Source organism: Sycon ciliatum, chromosome 1 (assembly GCF_964019385.1).
Source record: "Sycon ciliatum chromosome 1, ocSycCili1.1, whole genome shotgun sequence".
In the NCBI taxonomy this organism is placed as follows: domain Eukaryota; kingdom Metazoa; phylum Porifera; class Calcarea; order Leucosolenida; family Sycettidae; genus Sycon; species Sycon ciliatum.
Window position 1 is genome coordinate 70697699 of NC_088643.1, and position 21966 is coordinate 70719664.

The 21966-nt window shown below is 46.0% G+C and overlaps 1 protein-coding gene across 1 annotated transcript; it reads right to left on the bottom strand.

Annotated features, from left to right (window-relative positions):
• Window positions 1-203: 203 nt before the first annotated feature.
• Window positions 204-21796, bottom strand: LOC135805217 (serine/threonine-protein kinase 10-like). Its single transcript, XM_065319228.1, has 23 exons — window positions 21475-21796; window positions 18914-19081; window positions 17992-18040; window positions 17402-17460; window positions 16994-17084; window positions 16555-16627; window positions 16286-16343; window positions 15968-16104; window positions 15553-15634; window positions 14499-14603; window positions 14321-14352; window positions 13224-13485; window positions 11372-11517; window positions 11013-11136; window positions 10427-10555; window positions 7007-7081; window positions 6633-6713; window positions 6025-6154; window positions 5438-5562; window positions 5106-5291; window positions 2743-2868; window positions 2431-2544; window positions 204-1528 (listed from the first exon to the last, which is right to left on the bottom strand). Exons 1-23 carry the CDS (start codon window positions 21616-21618, stop codon window positions 1337-1339), a joined length of 2688 nt encoding a protein of 895 aa, XP_065175300.1. The 5' UTR covers window positions 21619-21796; the 3' UTR covers window positions 204-1336.
• Window positions 21797-21966: the final 170 nt, after the last annotated feature.

The following is a 21966-nucleotide window of genomic DNA, read 5'->3' on the forward strand; positions in this document are numbered from 1 at the left end:
GATGAAATTGCACGCTTCACAAAGTCGAGTGGCCAAAACTCCAAAAAAACGCCCTCCCGGTCTGGATATTGCTTGTAAGAGTCCACAACGGTTGTGGATTCAAGGCTTGACATCACCAGCCTGTGACCAGGAGTATAGCCGGCCAGCAGTGGATAGATGGCTTCTACATGTATCTGCTTCCAGGATACTGTACAGTCAATCACTTCACAATACAACTGTTAATATCTTTGTTGACGTGACACTGGACTAAATAATTAGAAGTGACATATCGGTACACTGAACACTGCGTTTACTAAACTCATCAATAAAGGAAAGCCATACTTCAACTAAAAATATGTACAACGGATGCAGCAGATCCACTCTAAGACGCACACAAGCGTACGTGTAAGAATGCAGCAAGAGCCATAACACCTAGGCACTACCTCTACTGGAGGTAGCTCTCTAAAAAAACTTTATTATAAATAGAAGACAAAAAACAAGAAGGGCAGCAGCCATGAAAGAAAAGAACATCGCTATCGCATCAAAAGCAGGAAGTTAGCATCACTCTCATGATTATAAAAAAATAGAGGAAAGAAGAAAATAAAAAGCATTGTAAGGGCAGGGTCTACATCATTTCTAAATGTTGCTATGCCTGAAAATGCACATCTACTCGTTGGTGTCATCTATTCCATCACAAAAATAAAGTTATTGTTCCTAGCACAGAAAAACGCTACGAAAATTACAACAAAAGAAAAGTGGGCTCAAAACCAGGTTAGCTTTCCATGAAGGACTGGGGACGGGCAACGAAACGGACAAAACTGGGTAAATAGACAATTCTGCTATAAAAAGGTGGACTGATTGACCAGTGTCTAGTACATAGAAACACTTCCATTTGCACGCACACAGCATCACTCACTGGGTGTCGACGGCCCACGTGACATAGGCCACAGCACAACATTGTGGTGGTTCATTGCAGGCGTGGTGTTGGCGGTGACCGTGGCTGTTACACTTATTGTCAGGATTGGCAGCGGTGGTATCGGTATTTGTGGTATTCGTGATATTGGTGCAGCTAGGCAAAGTTGAAGTCAACAATAGACACACAATGTGTAGTTGCACAGGTTTGTGACTTGCTAAGGCGAACAGCTCGTTGTCGCAGCTGACCACAGTAGAGAAAGCAGCCAGCAGAGTCAAAAGGTCCACGGTAGGCAAAGGAAACCCAGAAGTTATGAATCTGGTGCCATTTAGAGATTATCTTTACGCTGTGTGCAGCCTACAGGTCGCAGCAGGCAGCAGTGGCAAGCAGTAAGATGCATGTTAGCAACTCAACGCTACACCACCCATGGCACGGAGCACACAGCTATTCATAGCTGGCTGCCGAGCCAGCCACAACACCGGAATCGCCGTCAAAGCCCGCACTGCCATTGCCTGTAAGTTCAGCAGCCGAAGAGGCGGACGGTGGTGCGGACGCCTCTCCATTCTCTTCTGCTTGCGGAGTATTGTAGAAGTTAAGGAGCTCCTTGGTCTGTTGGGAAAACTCAGCCTCCATTTCCTGAGAAGCAACAAGTAAGAACAACCACCACCACCACACAAGGTTCACCTACTGCTACATAGAGTAGGAGCAGGCATTCGAAACAGCTCACTGGTGTTCGTGACGTAATAAAAGTAGGACTGAAACAGCTACAATTTTAAACTCCTTGGTTTAACCGGAAGCTTTTAAACGGTTGACCAAGCGACCACAATCTACTTTGAAGTATACTGCACCTACTCTACTTCCATATGACATTGTGCATAACCTGTGACCTCACGCACTACAACAACATAATATTCTATCCATAAGTTTGACAGAGAGAGAGAGAGAGAGAGAGAGAGAGAGAGAGAGAGAGAGAGAGAGAGAGAGAGAGAGAGAGAGAGAGAGAGAGAGAGAGAGTTGAAAACAGGAAAGGTCTGAAGAAAAAAATGGACTGTCACCACCCGGACTCGAACCAAGCACCCTCGCTTATGGCCAGTGATGCTTTACCACTAAACCCTGGTGTAGTCGTCATCCCAACAGCGACCGTTCGACATGAAAATGTGAAATTTTCACATTTTCACAACATAGTAACGTTGGACATAAGCAGAATGCAGGTGATTGCTTGCTCAATGCTTTTCAGAGCTGGTATATATTAATTTCATGTTTGTACTTGTATGCTTCATCGGACTCCGACTGCCACGCCACTTCGTGATAACCGCAACTGATGTGTATAAACGATGAATCACTCATACATTCTTAGGAGTCGTCCATAATTATCGAACTTTTTAACAGCTACGGAGGTGGTTAATTAACCGCTGTATCCCTAGGAAAAAACACCCCCATAGAACGAGGAGAAGCCATGAAGCCATGGGATCCTCAATGACGGCACTCACGCAATAGTGGCAATACCACAGTCTGTTTTTCAAAAAGCGGTCACTTACCGTCTTGCGAACGTGCAGCTTCTCCTTGTACTCGCGCACCTGCAGCTGATGATGCTCTTCGTGTTCTTGCAGCTTGGTTTGCTCTCTCTCCACAAGCAGAGCACACTTCTCCTCCTACATCCATGATGCACAAACACAACGCACAAACAAGGAAGCACACTTTCCACATACAAGTCCAAGGCTCTAGTCTCACCATTGAGATGGGATTGGATGCCACATTGGATACAGGATGGGAGCAAATGAACTCAAAACTACACCTATACATGAACTAAAATAGTGAATAGAAACAGCAACAATACTCCACAGACTGACCTGCAGTAATTTCAGCTCATTCATGGCAGCTGCGTTTCGGGTACTGAACTCATTCAACTCCTCTTCGTGCTTCTGCTGGAGTGTTGCCAGCTCAGCACGATGTCTCTTGGATTCCTGCTCCTCAAACTGCACCGGGAGAAAAAGACATATGAGTGACAGCAAAGGAAGACAGGAAGTTTCAAGTATTAAAATGATTTACTAGATACATGTAATAGACCATGTGCCAACATCATTCTGAGGTCATCTGTACACATTCCCCTAGACAAAGCTGTGGTGTGCGGACCTAAAACAGTGCCGATGCCCATTTTATGAGACAGGTCTGCACATTAGCACCGTGCACCCTATCTATTCCCTCGAACAAACCACTGGTTCATTGCTTGGGACTAAGAACCAAGAAAATGGCAGGAAACTCAGTTAGGGGCCGTCCAAGGTTACCAATAGAATTTTCAAAACGAAAAGTTTTCGTTTGGGGGTGGGTGGGTTTGCAGGAGTTTCGTTTTGAAAATAATTATTTAATGCAGATGGAGAATGCCCAGTTACTTCTGGGTGTCGAAAATTGACATCAATATTTTATTGGAATTCGTTTTACCTGCAGAAAAGGTAGGTGGGTGGGTGGGTGCTGAAAAATACTAAAGCTTTTCGTTTTGCAAAAACTATTGGTAACCCCGGACGGCCCCTTAGGGGTCGTCCGTATTTTTCGAAAAATTAAAAATCCGTCCTCAGGCAAAAAGGGGGTGGGTGGTCAAGAGCGCTGGCGAAATTAATTTTTTGATTTTTCGTACTTTTTCTTCTTCTTCTTCTCCAATGACTTTCATACACTTGTTGCACTGACTGTGTAGTGTACTGTAGACGTAGTGTAGGATCAATTGTCGCAAACACCAGTATCTACTATTCTACTATGATATACATGACTTTTCAGACTTTTCACGTATTTGTAGGACGTGCATGGCCGTTAGTAGACCTACTACTCACTGTACTTAGCTACTAGTACTTGACACAGGTGCAGTCAGAAAACAAGGGGTCCGGAGTTCTTATTTTCCAGCTGGGCATCGGTAAAAATCAAAAAATTAATGGGAAAAAATGGGGGTGGGTGGGTGGGTGGGTGGGTCAGAGACAATTTTGCACGAGGACGGGTTTTTTTAATTTTTCGAAAATTACGGACGACCCCTTACAGGGTGCTACAGTCCATTCAGGAAAAAAGATGATCAATCATCTAACTAAAAGTAGAAGGGAAAAGGACATATGGAAACGAGTTAAGAGTAACTCTCCACCACTGTAACTAGATACTATATACAGTCAGAAAGTGCAACAACTAGGCACAAAACTGACAGAGTACTGAGACATTCGACGTCCTGACACCTAGCTTCAACACATCTCCGTAGCCCTAACTGACAGCCTTCCAACTTGGTGTCAGGACGTCGAATGTCTCAGTACTCTGTCAGTTTTGTGCCTAGTTGTTGCACTTTCTGACTGTATATAGTATCTAGTTACAGTGGTGGAGAGTTACTCTTAACTCGTTTCCATATGTCCTTTTCCTTTCTACTTTTATTATTGGCTCAATATCCGAGTTTCAAATCATCTAACTTTCCACCATAAACAATGTGTTTTGGTCACAAGGTGATCTCTTTCGGGTAGGGCTGAAACGATCGTGGATTTTCACCTATCGATTACTCTTTAGCTTAACGATCGAGTAATCGATTATAACCGTTACCAAATAGTGTCTGAATTCTGTGCAAAATTACTGTGTTTCCACAAGCTATGCCTTCATAGTACCAAAAAATCTGCATTAGTGAAAGGGTAGCTCCAAAACATGGCAGTTTGAAGTCAATTGAACCTCAGAACATGCACCATACCCCTGGCAACTGCACACTCACAGCGGAAATTGATTCAAATTTCACAAAAACGGGGTTTTCAGTACTTTTTGGACTCAAAATCCCTCAACGAGTAATCTATAACGTAACGATTACTTGATTGATAAGGAATTGTCAATCGATTACCGAGTAATTGGTATAATCGTTTCAGCCCTACTTTCGGGAAATCCAACGAGGCATGAATGATTGCTCTCCCTCCATGTTTTAGGTCTATTCATCAAAAGAGGGGGCCTTCAGAAATTTATTTTCTGTCAGGTTTCGTTGCATATTTCAAACGAATAGACAGAAGTACGAGACGCACACTTCCCAAACCCATTTCTGGCAGAATAACAACCAAGTTAGGAGCCCAATTCGATCTGTAAAAGCCCAGAGCTCAACTAATTCAGAATGAAACACAGCATTGACCGAGAGGAGAACTGCCCCCACCACACATATACAAGCACTCGCAACAACACACATGCTCATTCTCATGTCTTTGCCACAATCCTATACCTTCTTGATCATTTCCTTCTCCTCATGGCGACTGGCAGACTGTTTTCTGCAGGTTTTTCTCAGAGCTGCCAGCGACTGATTCTTCTGCTTCTTCAGCTCCTGTGGCAGCTGTTTATTCTCAACTGCATGCCGCCTCGTGATAATCTCCCTGGTGAGCTCATCCCTCCGGGCGTGCTGCTCCAACTCCTGCAAAGGCAAGCACACATACATACAAAATGCCTAAATTCACCCAGTGTCAGGAAGAGTGATAGAACCAAGAAGAAGAACAAACTAGACAGCGACAAAGCACTACAGTGCACGTTTGATTCCCATTATCTTGACAATTATCTTACCTTCTTATGCCGTTCGACCATTTGATGTCTTTGTAGTAGGAAGGCCTCCTTCAGTTGATGCTTAGAGAGTTGGTAGTGCTCATGCATGTGTCGTTGCTCCATGTCCCAGAACTCTGTCTCTCGGCCTGGCCAACAAAGAGAACCAACACACACTTTTCTTTTCGTACAATACTATTGATCTGATCGATCCGCTCCAGGTTGATTTTCTACTTGTGAAGCTACTTCAGCGCACAGCATGGTGTTGAACAGAGGTATGCACTGTTGTATGCAATACACACAAGTGCCGGCATTCCTGTAGACGGAACTGTACAATCCACTACGGTCAGTCTCACTACATGTATTCGGGTTGTTGCTGTGCATACGCGCTGCACTAGGCAACCGTGATCTGAGTCCCGGAATGTACCGTAATAAACAGCTGAGAAGTGGCACAGCGCCTGCGCACGCGCGTGTGTGTAGAGGGGAGCAATGGTAATTTAAAGTATACCCCAATGAAAGGCCCGGAAAAGCCATAGTGGTACCTCAAGAACACAGTGGTGAAATAAAAAAGTGGATGAATGTGTGGTGGCGATCTCCTTGTCATCACTTACGTCGGATCAAGTCCTGCCGGTGTGTTAAGAACTGAGCCTCCAAATCGCGCATGGCCTGGCGATTGTTATCCTTCCAGATCTGACACTGGTGATCATGCTCCTGATTTTGCTGTTCGCAGAAATCATTGTCCTGAGAGGAGAGAAGATGGCAAAGATATGCCACATATCAATGCAAAACACATACACATGAAGGAGAACTACTGACGGATAATAATCTTCCTCCAGAGTACATCGATGTTTTGCAACTCAATGATGAAGTGAACAGCACTTGATAACAATTTGCATTGAAAAATATCGTTATCCACAGACAACCCCTAAAAGAGTATTGCAGCTTCTATTATTGTATTCCGATGTGTCATGATATATCGAGCTGTGAAAGTGATGAGCTTATTCAACATGGCCTTTGCAATAAGACGTCCAACTCTCCACCACTGCATGCGTTCCGTGGCATAACCCGTCAACTAACGTGACTTTACTTTAGATAGGGGTTTCTCCGTTCAGCTATTTCGCTCTTACAGGGTTTCTTCATTGAAGGTCGAGGAATACCGAACCTCTTCGTAGCCTTATCAAAGACACAAGGTGTGACAGGATGCTGGACAGGTACTTACGCGCTTCTCCAGTGTGCGGGTATGTTCGTCTTTCCATTTCTTGAGTTCAACTTTCCTTTCGGACTTCTTCAACTTGTCCAGCTGTACACCACATACAGAAGAACATGCAAAGCAGCACCCCATAGATTTATATATTTTTTATTAATTATTAAATATGTTCAAGTTTTCTTCACAGCATCTTGCACAACTCCAGCACTCCTAGTCTGCATGGATGCACAGGCAAAGAGCATTTATTCTAAGTTTACGAGCTAGGACTCTACGTGACACACACCTGGGGCAGGGAACAAAGCACAAGTTTCAGTATGCAGAACAAGTTCTCCATCCCCAACCGTATTCAAGCCATGGTTACACGCAGCTGGAAAAGTACTACTTACCTCTACTGCAACATCCTTCTCCAGGCGCTTTTCGTCCTGCTTCTGTGTCTTTCTGAACTTCTTCAGTGCATCACCCTGCAGAGACCACGTCACAACAAGCATCAAGTTACTGTAGGAAACAGATATCAAATTCCTTCACTAGTGGGAGTGGAAATCATCGACCATTGTCAACTGTAGCTGGGAATACTAGTACATGTATATGGAAGATGATCAACCTGTATGAAATGAAAATAGTAACATCTTGACTGATAAAAATTCTACTAAGGCCATGGTAAAAATTATCTTTGATTCTCAAGTACGCGCGCACCGATTTTTGGCGGTGCACCGACGATTTAAAAAAAATTCTATGCATGCATATGCGCGCATTGGCCGGCCGGCCATGCATGATGTACAAATACGGCTGCACTGTACAGTCCTGGCATGCTGTGTACTAGTTAGTGCTGAAACGATTATATCGATTACTCGTTACTTACTCGATAAGAAATAGATCGAACGGTTATTTCGATTTTATCGGCTAAACGAGATTTCCCCCCTTTTGGGGGTCGCACATAGCCTGCATGCATCGAAAGTGTTGCGAGTACGACACGAATATGTACATGACTGTCCACTTGCAACATCGATGTACGTGTAAAGTACAAGAGCGATCTGAGAAACATCGACGTGGTCACCGTCGCCGTCTTTTGAGCTGACTACTTTTCTTACATACAGTCAGCATGCAGGATGGGCAGGCTCAGTATGTGTCTACACTACTCACTAGCTGCAGGGGCTGGAGTTCCCTCCACGTGCGAGTAGTCTTGAGCTAAAGACAGTAAAGAAGTCTTCAGTGTCATGTTTTCCGTTCTGTCGACGGTTCACGAACCAGTTTGCTCGACGACGAGCTAGGCCTTGCGTCTGGGCCTATTTTGAGCATAGACAGGAAAAGCAACTAGTTACTTGTTGGTGCGCCTCAAGTCAGTTCATCCGTCGAAATCCGCCGATCTGCACTCCTGGCCGGCTTCTCTGACTTCATCGTCGGAGTCAGCGAAGTCGCAGGCGAAGGGCACCATCAGCACTTGGGTTGCAACCAGTGAGTTGCCTCTGTCTTGTCTGTATTCGCCTGGTCAGTCCGAACAGCTGACGGACTTGTTGCGGGATCATCGGATCTATGCGCCCGCTTTTCGTCGTTGGCGATGTTGGACTCGTAATTTTGTTGAAATTCACAGAATGTACACGTACTGATGTAGTTACAATAATAATCGTTTAGCCGATAAGCCGATCGTTATGGTATCAGCTAAGCCACTAAGGAAAAACGTAATCGTTTCAGCACTAGTACTAGTACGCACTGCACTGTTTGTATACAGCTACACGTACATGGCAGTGCTAGTGAGACTCGACGTGTGCATGCAGTGCAGCACTAAGCGTGTGCCAGTGCAGTGCAAGTGGATCCAAGTTCACATCCGGAGCAAGTTCATGTGTAGGTGTGATCATGTTGCACGACTCGATCGAGTGTAGAGAACCGGACTGGCTTCGTTGGCGTCAAAGATGCTGCTTTTGAAGCAAGCTCACCACTGCGCCACGCAACAGAGTTATCATCACTGATAGCGGCGCGCAACCTCGCCAAGCCGATGCTGTTCCTGTACAGCGATGGTGGTCCAGACCACCGTGTAACACACTTGTCCACCAAGCTCTCCCTGTTAGCGTTGTTCCTCAAGAATGACCTGGACTGCCTGGTGGCTGTGCGCACTCCACCGCACAACAGCTGGAGGAATCCAGTGGAGAGAGCTATGAGTATCCTGAACCTGGCTATGCAGTCAGTGGGGCTGATGAGATCCAGCTGCGAGGAGAGGTTCGAGAAGGTCTTGAAGTCGTGCAACTCTCTGTCACAGATCCGTGCTGCTGCGGAAAAGGACGCAGGGCTGAAGGCTGAAATGCTTGATGCTATGCAACAGCCCAAGTCCCTCCTATCGGCGCTGTTCTCACGGCTGCAGCTGAAAGGTACGCCCTTCGGCACATTTGCGAGCGCAAGTGATGCAGAGATGCAGGGCATGTTCGAGCTGCTGAAGACCATCGACCCTCTCATCACGCCTGATGACCACCAGCAAAGAGTCCTGCCGCACCGTCCTGGTTTGAAGCGCTTCCTCGACAACTGCTGTCAGAGCCGCTGGTACTCCTTCTCGATCAAGAAGTGCGGCGAGGAAACGTGCAGCATCTGCAAGCCACGCCGTCTGCCTGATGAGCTGTTTGAGATCCTCCACCACATCCCCGATCCCTTCCCAGATGAATCTGGTGAGCACTACCGGCCATTTGAAGAAGTGTATGGCCAGAGGACCACGGAGCAGCACCGTCCTTCCCTTGCCAACGGCAAGCAGCAGCATGGCATTCCGTTTACGCCATCAGCCCAGACAGCAAAGAATGTCATGAGGACTGTTGCGTGCTCCGAGTGTGATCGTCCACGGGTCCTCTACTCAGAGCGGAAGCTGAAGGCTCAGGATGTCATTGCGCTGGATGCGAAGCTGGCTGATATGCTGTTCTCTTGTGGCGCATCTATCCAAGACTTGGCTGGTGATACATCTGCTGACGCCAACGTTGCATCACGTGTGTATGTTCGGGGAAACCTGACATGCACGCAGGCATTGGAAATGCCCTACTACTCGGCTGGCTGCTTCCCAGTCGTCTGCATTCAGTGTGGTGGGTCCGACAATGTGCTGCGCGGAGACGGAGTCGAGCACATGCCTACATGCCCTGATTACCTTGCAAGCAAGCCGCATATTGGCAAGCGCAAGAAGTCGCAGGTTGGTGCCATCAGCGCAGCAAAGAAGGCGAAGAAAGCGGCTCCGTCCACAGAGCCTCAAGCACCCTAGAAACAGGCAACGTGAAATACACCGAACATGTTGATCAAATATGATTGCTTGACTGCTGTACTTGAAGTGTGATATAAATATAGAGAAAACGGTCAATGCGAAAGGCATGAATCAGGGAGTAGTAAAATACCGGTATTTTTCTACTCCCTGGCCTGAATATATGAACATGTGACCATGTACATATGTGTGACCCTATCTTTGGAAATAAAAAAAATTGTGGGGAAACAAATTAAAAAATCGCTCGCTCGCACCAATTTTCACAGGCTCATGACCTGAGAATCAACTTTATTTTTTACCATGGCTTAATGTTCTACTCAAAGACATGTCTGATGTCTGATTTATTTGTCTTTTTTGAGAACTTTGAAGTTCCATTGTCAGGGGCGTAGCCAGGATAGTGATCAAGGGGGGGGGGGGGGGGGGGGTGCGGGTGCTGAGACTTTCCCCACCCAAAAGAACAATCATGCACTTATGTTGGTCCTGTCATGCATATCATTATCGTATTGGTTACGCTCGTAGTAGCCTGGTTTGTCCCTTCTACCTGAGTGACACACTAAAGCAAGTTTGCTGGCATTTCTCTAACCTGTGCTACTTTCATCTTCTTCAAGTTGTTGGCGTACTCATCACGCTGGCGCTTCTCAAACTTCTCAACCTCCTTGCGCTGGCTGCGTGCAGTGGCATCCAGCTGCGTGTCGAAGCGCTTCTCTAGGTCCTACATAGCACACAACACAAGACCAATGAGCACGCATGCTGAAACAAGTTCCCAAGGGATCAAGATATTCCTGTCCCTCAGCAGCATTCTCAAGTCGCAGGCTAAATGTGATCGCACAGACTATTGCCGATGCTACCATGACAGCATAATGCACAAAATCCTCTGTGATGACCCGTCTCCCAATCCCTAATACTGTAAAAGCAGAAGTTTTCTGTGGTGTTTAATTTTCGGTAACTTCGGTGCCGACAATTTTTACCGAAAAAAAACGCACCGAAAATTTCGGTACTACTGGTACTGTATACATTTAGTACAAGTACACTTACCTGGAAAACGGGTTTTACCAAAAATTTCTCTCCACCGAACCGCCGATTTTGGAGAATACCGAAAATATCATACCACCGAAAATTTCTGCTTTTACAGTAGCCTGCCCTACAGGTACCACGCAGAATTTCCTTACCTGTCTCTGTTGTTCAAAGCGATGTTCCTGGTCATCTTTGTCTTTCTGGATCATTGAGAAAAGATTCTGGGCCTCCTTTTGTTCCTCACGCTGAAGAATCTTCATTTCACGATACTCAATTTTCCTGTAGGAAAGTCGGGTAGTACAAGAGTGAAAGGTCTTCGTTATCATGGAACACATGGCAGACGAGACTAAAGGAGTAGACTTGAACGAAGGTAGAAGCAAAAAGGGAACCGCAGCACACTCTGCACATTCAATATTCTACACGTAACATGACTCACAGAGACAACTAGCACAGTCACGCAACATTTAAAATTAGGTCATTCTTGAAAACAAGTTACAAGCAGCCGTGCACTGACCTTTGCTGCTGTGCCATCTTCTGAGCTTGTTGATCTGTTCCTTTGCCTTTGTTTACATCAATCACGGCCTCTGTAGTGCTAGTGTATTCCTTGCCATCGACCAAGAAAGTACGAGTGCGACGTAGTGTCTTATACGCTGGATCAGCCTGCACAGAACAAGACAGTGGCCGGACAGAGCACGCCAAATAAGAATCTGCTTGGCGAGCACCAACGCAATCAGCAAGCAAAAGGCAAATGGAAGGCAATAGGATAATCCAGTATCAGAACGAAGGAGACTAGCAAGAGCAGGGACAACTTCAAAAGAAGACTTCACCAAGTTCCAAGTTCAGTTTCGCCTGGTGGTCTTGCGAACTTGGCATGAAGTAGTCTTTCCTAGTTACTTGTAAAATGCTACACCACCTTCAGAACCGCATGCTTTGCATGACCCTTGATCAGGAAACCACAAATGAATGTTACTACTGTACCGGAAAGTTGCATACGAAAGCAGTGCTTACGGCCACATAAGCCGGCGTGCAATAGCATGCTTATGTGTCGATGCATTCTCTTCCATTTTCAATGCTTCCACACGAGTCAGGCCTGTATACTACCGACGGTAGCCTCAACGTTTTTTACTACAGTGCAACTCCGATAAGTAGTACCCACATATGGACAGTAGGAACGTGTACTTACGTGTACAGTGCTGGTAACTGAAATCTGACCTCTGAGCTCACACCGCAAAGACCCAACACGGGATTGTAAGACTACGAAATAGAGACCGCTAGAATGTAAATGCACTGCTCAGGGGTCGGATTTCAGTTGCCAGCACTGTAGTATCCAAGATATTTCTTATCCCACCATACTTCAATATTGGGCAATACACCCATACCCCGAACAATGCTCGTACTAAGCAAGTGTACTAGCATGTCTTATCAGAGTACGTACATGTACTATGTGAGTTTCACTGAATTTTAACAAGACAAAATATCACGGACGAATTAACTTTGCGAAGCACTCTCCGTACAAGTGTACACCTACAGATTCGACGAAAAGAGAAGAAGGAGCTGGAGGAGAGATGTCCACGATTCCGGATACGAAAGGAAACTAGGCATCATGTCCATCCATGCTGCATGTTGCGTCTGAAGAGCCTGAAGAGAGGATTGAGTACAAGCAACATACGTAGAGGCCATCAGGTGGCCAATGTTTAAGAGCGGCAGTCAGCCGGTTGACACACAAAGTCCACCGGCAAGTGATGAGACATGGGATGGCGGCAATGTGGTGAGGGTGGTGGAAGAAAACAAGTGACCGGAGACATGCGACGGGAGGGACGTGGCGAGGGCAGTGGAGGAACGTATGACAGTGGCAAAAGACTGGATGTTGCCGAAGACACCCGCTCTTGCTACAAGGGCAGGTGAAGTGGCGAGGATGACGAAGCACAAGGTCGCAATAGGGCAACACATGACTGGCTGTGACAATTCGAAAAGGGACAGGCATGAGGCTCCGACGAAGATGGCAATGGCGAGAAAACGATGGCAGGACCGGTGTTGACCGTGGCAGGAAAACCTAAAATAAGATCAGGCACCACTAATCTCAAGTGAAAAAAGTCACTAGCTTTAATAGAAGCTGCGATGAACTATCACAACAAATGTAGCATACCAATAGCAGATGGTCAGTAGAAACTTTCAAAAAGCAGGTAAGTCGCAAATATGTCAATAGCAACTTACAACAAGCACACACACACACACACACACACACACACACACACACACACACACACACACACACACACACACACACACACACACACACACACACACACACATTCCAACCACCCAGCACACGAACTCTACACAAACACATTTGCAAAACTCCTTACATTTTCCTTGCCACCGTCCTCTTTAGGAGTTTTAATTGTAGGTGGTGCATCGATGTTATCCGGTGCACGCTTGACAACATTGCCGACGCCGAATGAGCGAGTGTGTTTGGGTGCTGCAGTGGATGCAGCAGTGGCTGAGCTAGTAACAGATGCAACGGCCAATTGGTCGTCTAGCTCAGCACCCAGAGTGGCCGCTAGTGATGACTTTCCGGATGAAGAAGACGGCGCACTGGTGCCCGCCACATCTTCTGGCTCTGGCTCTCTGCACAAGGAATGCAAAGAAAGAAATCCCGGGGAATGAAGAGCAATGCCAGTGCCCGGAAGGCACGCATCACAAAATACACACTGCCAAGCATGCCCTTACGGCAAAGCTAAATACCCATGTGCCAATAAAAGACATACAGCTGCATTGTTGAGCATACCGCAATGGCCCACCAAGGCATGTTCCGGTGAGCATACCGCAATGGCCCACCTAGGCATGTTCCGGTGAGCATACCGCAATGGCCCACCTAGGCATGTTCCGGTGAGCATACCGCAATGGCCCACCTAGGCATGTTCCGGTGAGCATACCGCAATGGCCCGCCTAGGCATGTTCTGGTCTACACTGCCTGGAACACAATACAGGACTAAAAAGAGCGCATGATCCCCAAACATGTACAACTGTTCATAATTGTGGGATTTCTGATACTAAACACTCACACCACCCACCATGTGGCACACAACTACTGATAAGTTACATGCAGGTCAGATGGTGGAAGGCTCCAAACCTGTCATGGAATTTGTGCAATTTCAATCAAAGGTAGCCCATTTTTCGTCCCCAAGATACGAACAACAATGACACAGAGCCACACGAGCTTTTGATGTTGATAGGGAACAGCGAAGCCAGTTCAAGCTGCACACACTTGCAGGGCGATGTACTCGAGTACTCGATACGATCGTTTGTTCCCTACTCTTGATGGTGGCGCTCAGTTCAGCCACCGTCTGCAGCACCTGCGAAGGGTATAAACGCACAGTGCCGAGAGTTTCAGCACAACTGCCCAACACAGAACATTTCCCTTGGCACACACATATTGTACTACATTCACGTTAGTACTCACAGGTCATGTTCATTGTTAGCGTTGACAGCATCCTGTGCATCCAGAAAGCAAAGAACAAACGTCAGAAAAAGCACAAGACGAAAGAGGTCCGAGTACATACACGTAAGATGGGATTTCGCTGACTCACTAGCACTGCGCACCATTCAACAGTCACATCCACCACACCGTGCTGTCTCACCTCAGACTCGCCAAGCTCCTCCACAGTTTCCACAACTGCAGCCCTCATCTCTGCATACAGGCGGCGAGTAGCAGTCCAGTCGGTGACACCCTGGAGGAATGGGTGCTGTACATGTACACAAGTCACACCACACATGCGCACACATCAGTTGCAGAGGTCAAGACCTGAGAAACAGCTAAATTTAGTGATGGTGAAATTTTAGTGATTTTAGTGAAGATGCTCATAAAAAGGACACACTTCAGACTCTTTACGAACATCTTGAAAGTTTTTTTGGTTTCACAAGTATACTTTCAAGCCTTCTCATCAGGTGAAATACAGGCAAAGGAAAAGGAACAGGAATAGTGGATTAAGTACAGTAAGGAGGTGGTAAAACATGAGTATTATCGCATTTTTGTCTCAGAGGAAACTGATTTTAGCGAAAGAAGTGTTTTAGCTCAAGTTTAGTAGTACCAAATAAAAGTTTGCATTCAGCGTAGCATACAATACTTACGAATGCACATTATAGCGAGTCTGTGCATTTGATATCTACAGTATTCCATACCCATGGTGCAACAAGGCAAGCACTTTTAGGCTGTGATTGTTGGGTCGGATCCAGATCCGGATCAACAAGATCCACTCGATTTGTAAAGTAAAACAAAAACGGAGGATAAACAGAGGACGCATACAAGAAAGTAGGGAGCGTCGCATTGGTACGTACTAGGAAGGCAGGGACAGGCTCATTTGACTCAGAGGCTGCTTTCACTCAATCTCTGTGGTACTTTGCTGCAGGATGTTCACCGGTAGGGATTACCAACTGGAAACGGTGGCAGCAGGAAACAACCTCAGCAAGCTTCGCCAGATACGGAAGGGAGTGGTAGCTGGTTCGGATGATGGATAGTGAGAGAGACAGGCGAGTATGCAGTGTGCCTGATGGAATATTTGTCGCTGGCACCGGCCACATGGCACCAAGAGGCTGAGAGTCAGGCAGGTGCGATAGCATGCGCAACAACAACAGTCCATGCGATCAGACTGATTCGGGAAGAGAACATAACAAAGTGATAGACAGTATACTTACGGCCATCATGTCCTCTGCAGTGGGTCGGTTATTCGGATCTTTCACCAAGCACTTTGCGAGGAAGTCATTAAATTCTGGTGACCTGCATGCATCCCAAAAAAAGGGGAGAGAGAGAAATCTACATGCGAGGACAAATAATATCCAACATTAAATAATTATTAAATAATAACAATAATAATAGCAACAAGTACTCAGATGGTGAGCCAAGGAAAAATTAATATTAAATTGAAACAAGGAAAACGGTGGGGCACAAGTGCACGTCTGACTGTTCAAAATCTGGATTAGTCGGCGGACTCTAACGCAAAACTTGTGCCCCACCGTTTTCTTTGTTTCAAAAAAAAGCAATTGCTCCTGTTGAATTCTGTGAGAATTTCTCCATGGCAGCCCAGTCTACTGTTCCAAGACTGCGACTTACCAGCGTGATGGGGCAACCAGCCTCGGAGGCTCGGCTTTGGGGATCTTGAACAAGACTCTCATAGGATGCATCTCATGGTAAGGCGGTTGCATGTCGGCCAATTCGATAAGAGTGATTCCGGCAGACCAGATGTCAGCCTGCAAGCCACAACAAGAAAACGAAACTGTTGTTCGATCATCCTTGTAAACGAGAATGCACGGCGAACCATGTGGCTGCCAATTGACAGCTTGAGTGCATGGAGCCAGACAACTCTGCAGACAGCAAGGGCAGACAATCGTGGAGTAATTCACACGTGGCAAATGTAAATATTACACCTACCCTGTAATCGTATGGTAGGTCCTTGTTCGTTTCACACACTACTACTTCCGGTGCCATCCTACAACCAACGGCCGAAAAAAACCAACACAACAAAACAGAAAATGGACATAGTAAAGTGGAGAGCGGACTCAAGAAGAGAGCACAGTTGACCTCCAAACTTCACTGGGCACATGCCCTGACTCATTTCTGTGCTAGTCTTCAACCAAGGTCCCGGTAGCCAAGTGACTAAGCATATGTAAACGCAACGGCGACGGATGGGTATCACTCACCAGAAAGGTGTTCCAATGAATGAGTCACGGCGTTGCTTCGTCTTCTTGTTAATTGCAGATACACCAAAGTCACCTGCACCGTCAACAAATAGGCCGACGCCACCAATTACGGCAACAACAGCAGGAACAATGCCCGATGCCCAGTGGAGAACATGCGCTGGATCCAAGTACTCAAGTCACATGAAAGCTACTGTCAGTTATTTCAAACAACTTGAATGCATGTAACATTCCAATAACGTCACACATACCTGCAGCGGTGGCAAGCAAAATCCAACTCCTGGTTTCGCATAGTTCAGTGAGAGCATGCGGAGAGTAGACACATGCATGCTTGCAAAACAGTGTAGAACTTAGAACTGGGGTTCACCTGCCACCACTTAGAGCACAGAAAGACTCAGAAACGGACAGGCAGATAGATAGGAAGGGAATTGAAAAAGATTACCTAGCTTGATGCTACCGTCAGCACAGAGCAGAAGGTTGCCTGCCTTCAAGTCACGGTGAATGATACGCTTGGAGCGCAGCTCTATTAGTGCCTGCAAACAATAAGCATTCAAAAGATATAAAACAATTAAACTTGACGGTCACGTGTCGCATCTGGGCCAGGACACACAACACACGGACGCATGAAGTGGTCAAATACTATGATTTGTAGTGCAATTTAGAGGAGAGAAAAATTCAAAAGTAACTCAGAATTGGGATGGTAATCCATGAGCACAACTAGGAAACAGCCTCACCCGAATATTGCAAAAGCAGATCTGAGTACACAGCCTGCAACAACATAAACAGCAGCAGCAGCAACAACAGCAACAGCAGCAGCAGCAACAAGTAATGCCTAGGGACGCCACCGTACCTCAAAAAGGTGCCGAGCGGCTACCTTGATCTGCTTCTCTGTTAGGCCACGGTCAAGCTCTGTCAGGCAGGACAAAACGAGAGAATGACACCAGTGCCATCAATGACCCGTGCTGGGAGATTGCAAAATATTACAGTTGCAGCAGCTAAAATCTAAGCAAATCCAAAGGCTGCACGACACAAGCGCCAGAAGCACTGGGCTGCGAAATGCAACCAGCGCTCCGGTGGTTGGACTTTTCTTGTCGTATTTGTAGCCGAAATTACCATACACCATGAGACCTGAAGAAAAGGGCTGCTCCCAGGCGCACGCAGGCGTTTACACGTGACAGAGCACCAGCTCAGCTAGTGCACTTCAAAACGCTCCTGGTGATGTGGAGGACGTACATGTCCTATGCTAATGCCCTTTTCCATGGGTTGCAGGTTCAAATGTAGGTCAGGACAGTTCTGAATATTTCTATAACCGTACACGAATGCACATACATATTATTTAAAAAAAGATGTATTCACTATCCTACAAGTAACATCTCTCATATCCGACCTCCGGAAATGCAATTGCCCACAAGGGTCTGGATTACCAGTTCTTTACTGTACCTAGCATGATGTCGTCCATTGCACCACCAGGACAAAACTCCAACAGCATCTGTGCAGATAGAAAAATGACAAAATTCAAAGTTTCAAGCAAAATACATGTACATGGTCAAGTTACCAAGAAAAAATTCAAGCTAACCGTATTTCCATCCCACACGTGAACACACTTTCCATGCGATGGATGAACATGAGCGAGCTGAGAACGTGACACCTTCGGCTAGATATTTAGAGATATTTATTGCCTAAAGTGCCAACTTCATAAACTGTCGGCACAAACTGCAAAATGTCCTCCTTCTGCATGATGACAGGGTTCAACTTACCCAGCGGGTGCACTTTTATGTTAAGAAATTCAAATTATGCCGTACAGGTCTCCATAGTAAATGGAGTCTATCTATTGTCGTCTGTTTGTTATAGCAAGCCGCTGTGCATACAGCCAGATTCTGGAATTGACCAGCTGTGAGTTTTAGCATTGATAAACAAGGGAGGTGAGTACAGTCATGTAGATAAGACCCACCACAAATTACTGTAGTCAAAGACCGAAAATCCCATTCGCACTACTACTGCTTTAGGAGCTGCATCTGCGCCTTGGTTGTCGAGGGTGGTGGCGCTCTTACGGATGGAGAAAATTCAGTCTAACTGGGTCTCAAGTGAACCGTGCAGTTTATATAATAGTTATACAGTGGGACTCAAATAGCCTGTGCCCGGATACAATCCTGCTCAACACAGACAATTTTCGAATGGCGGACTTTTCTCCCATAAAATACACAAAGCAAACCCTTTCAGATTGCTTGTACTTTGTAAGGATTATATTGAGTGTGACCCCATGGAACATCACCATAGACTAGGGATATGAAAAGAACAACTATAGTTGCAGGCTCTGGGCAGCAAATCCACAGGGTATTGCCAATGCTGGGAACGTTCTTACCCATAGTTTTCCTTTGAACAGATACGCCTCTTCCAGCGAGAGAATATGTGGATGGTGCCCACATGCTGCTAGGATGTCAATTTCAACTACAAAGTCGTCGAGTTCATCACCATCACCCAGCTCCACAATCTTTGCAGCAGCAAGCGAGCCTCTCTCGCGATGCTTAGCCTGGGTAGAAAAGTGCACACAGGAATACAACGCAGGATGACGTCCTCCCTCGTGAACTACTCACCCAAACACACTGGTACGCAATCGCACACATGCTGCTTCTCTTCGCAACCACTTACTGGAATGTACCAACAGGATACATTCAGCCACACCCAACAAGCATGTCATATCATCAAAGTCCCAGGAAGTCCATCCTGTCAGAGTATAATATTATAACGTATTAACAAGAAATCTTTACACAATTTTCACATTTTGGACAGAGAACGGATCAATATGTATATACGAGGTACTGGTATGAGCAACAATCCATCAACTGAACCAGGTAATGAACAGTCAAATAGTGTAACAATTAGGCACGCAACTGACAAGGAGAACTGAGACATCCAACAGCCTGACACCCAGCTAGAAAACAACTCCGAACGCACACAACTACAGCGTTCCTACTACATGTACCTAGAAGGCTGGAGTTTGAGGAGAGTTCCAAAAGAGGGGAGAGAGACATGCTGAAGACGAGTACAAGCTAAAATTCACACAGCTACGAAGGTGCTGGCCATTGAATGTCTCAGTACTCCTTGTCAGTTGTGTGCCTAATTGTTGCATTATCAGACTGACTTCTAATTTCACCTTTAGTTTCAACGAGTAATTCCCATTACCACTCACTGAAGCTTCAGGATACGCAGTCAAGCTCTATTGCATTTTATTCAGCTGTGCCATTGTGCTCTGCGATTATACAGGTACAATGCATACAGCTGAAGTGGGCCATGGATTATGAATCATCCTCGCGTAGCACAGTACAGAGCCTCATTTATTCGTGCAACTATGGCTGTGCACCGCGTTCCGCATCCAAGACCAATTCTGTAGTTCATTGGTCTGCTACCGTGAGTAGCACAGTGTGACACGTATGCATGGCGATACGCTGATCGATCAACTTATTGACAGCCGATTGCATTATAGGTACATGTAGGTGGTAGTTTGGATAAGTAGCATCAGCAACCCAATGTAGGTGCTAGTTTGGATAAGTAGCATCAGCAACCCAACCCACCTTTACAGTGAGAAAATCAAGATCCAAGATGCGGTTGTAAGTACATGTATGACAAGTTTTTTTTTTTTTTAATTTCCCTTTTCATTCCCTCGACCAGTGAATATTGCTAAAAAATATACACAAGAGAGAGTTTGGAAGCTTTGTTACAACTCTGAGTTTCACGTATTACTACGATCATCAGGCAACTGATGGATCCAAAACGGGCAGCCAGAACATAAGGGGGAGCAAGGTGGGAAATTCTAAGGGGTGTCATAGGCGACGCGTATCATAGCGCAAGAGTCTAAAGCTAAAAAATATAAATATTTACAGTAAAGATTACACCAATCGAGAAGTGCAAGGACCACTTGGCCCCATCTAGATTCTGTAGGTACTAGCACCTCCTTGTACATGACTTGTATACATTGGCAGGCATGCACTGCCTAACGAAGACTCTGTAGTCTGCAACTACAGAACTACCGTACTGGCAATATATGTTGCCGCAATGAGGCCATGAAGCGTTACATTGGCACATGTTTGCCGCACGCAGGGCGTTACATGCAAAGTCGCACAGGAGCCGTTACACAGGTTTCTATATTGCCGCAGTCCTTTTTTGGCTATTGCCGCATCACTTTTTTTCTATTGCCGCATCATTTTTTCTTTTCAAAAAAAAAAAGATCGCCGCACCCCGCCGGACGCGCGTTACGAACTCAACGAAAATTTGTCGCACTAGCCTGGTCGCGCGTTACGCCGCACCCCCCTGCGTTACGCGTTACGCGGCAACATATATTGCCAGTACGGTAACTACTGGAAAATTACCATACAACTGAAAAGAATTATTTCACTTGCACTGGGCTGGAAAAAGAAATACAAAAACCAAACCATGCCCTACTCAAACTCAGTCAAAGCACATATCCACCATTCGCCCTCAAGTGCTCTCAGACCCCCGCTGTGAAAGTAACTTAGTTCCATTCAGAGATAATTATTATGCTCCAGTCTGCACAAGACAGTGTGTAGATTTTGTAATGAAAGTGAAATTGACTGAAACAAAACCCTCAAAAAGAATAATAATAATATATCCATACACCGATCACTGACATTAGATTATTCTTATTCTCTATTTGCAGGTCCCCAGTGAAGCCCACTGAAGCAAACTCTAGTAACGATCACGTACACCATCATAATAATCATAGTGACACCCCACACACACCACCACAACTCAAGTCACATCACGATTCACTGCAGATTAGACAGCAGAAGTGTATTGCAATCCATAAAGCCATGCTCAGTCAAAGTGGGGGCGTAGTGAAAAATAGCACATGGACCCTTCAGCAAACAACCCTACTTTCACAACTTCACAGCAATATTTTCTCACTTTGTACACTTTGCCAAAAGCTCCATCGCCAAGTTCGCCGACGATTTCCCAAAAGAGGTCAGGATCTTGATTCATTTTTATATTGGGATATTCCCGTTTCTCTCTGGCAGATTTGCCAAAAATACTCTTGAAGAACCCTGCCATGGTGGCAGGTCCGACAAAGTTCGTTCTCAGAAGAGGTTCGAATAATTATTGCTTGAGATTGGCGACCTACTGAAAGAACCCCAAACTGCACGGGCCTTCTGCTCAGCCAGCTCTGATACCGCAACCAACACACAGTTCCACCGCTAGCGACCAGCTGAGCACCCTACCCAGGTCAAATGTGTGCAAGCTCGCCCACAACACAACACACTTGACGGGCGCTAGCCAAAGGGCAAAGACTGTGTCGTACACATGCGCAGGCTAGTGCCTCTAGCGCGTGGCAGCGCTGTCGACATAGATGTGAAAATCTGACTGCTAAACTTGCTTTTGGCCGATTTATAAAACCTCCTG

What these genes read in the sequence shown, in the direction of transcription:
- LOC135805217 (XM_065319228.1), bottom strand. Translation starts at nt 21,618, where the DNA reads ATGGCAGGGTTCTTCAAGAGTATTTTTGGCAAATCTGCCAGAGAGAAA. An exon ending in TGTTCAAAGGAAAACTATGG is followed by an intron (nt 18,041 to 18,913) that starts GTAAGAACGTTC and finishes CTATCTGCACAG; the next exon opens with ATGCTGTTGGAGTTTTGTCC. An exon ending in AATGGACGACATCATGCTAG is followed by an intron (nt 17,461 to 17,991) that starts GTACAGTAAAGA and finishes CCTGCCTGACAG; the next exon opens with AGCTTGACCGTGGCCTAACA.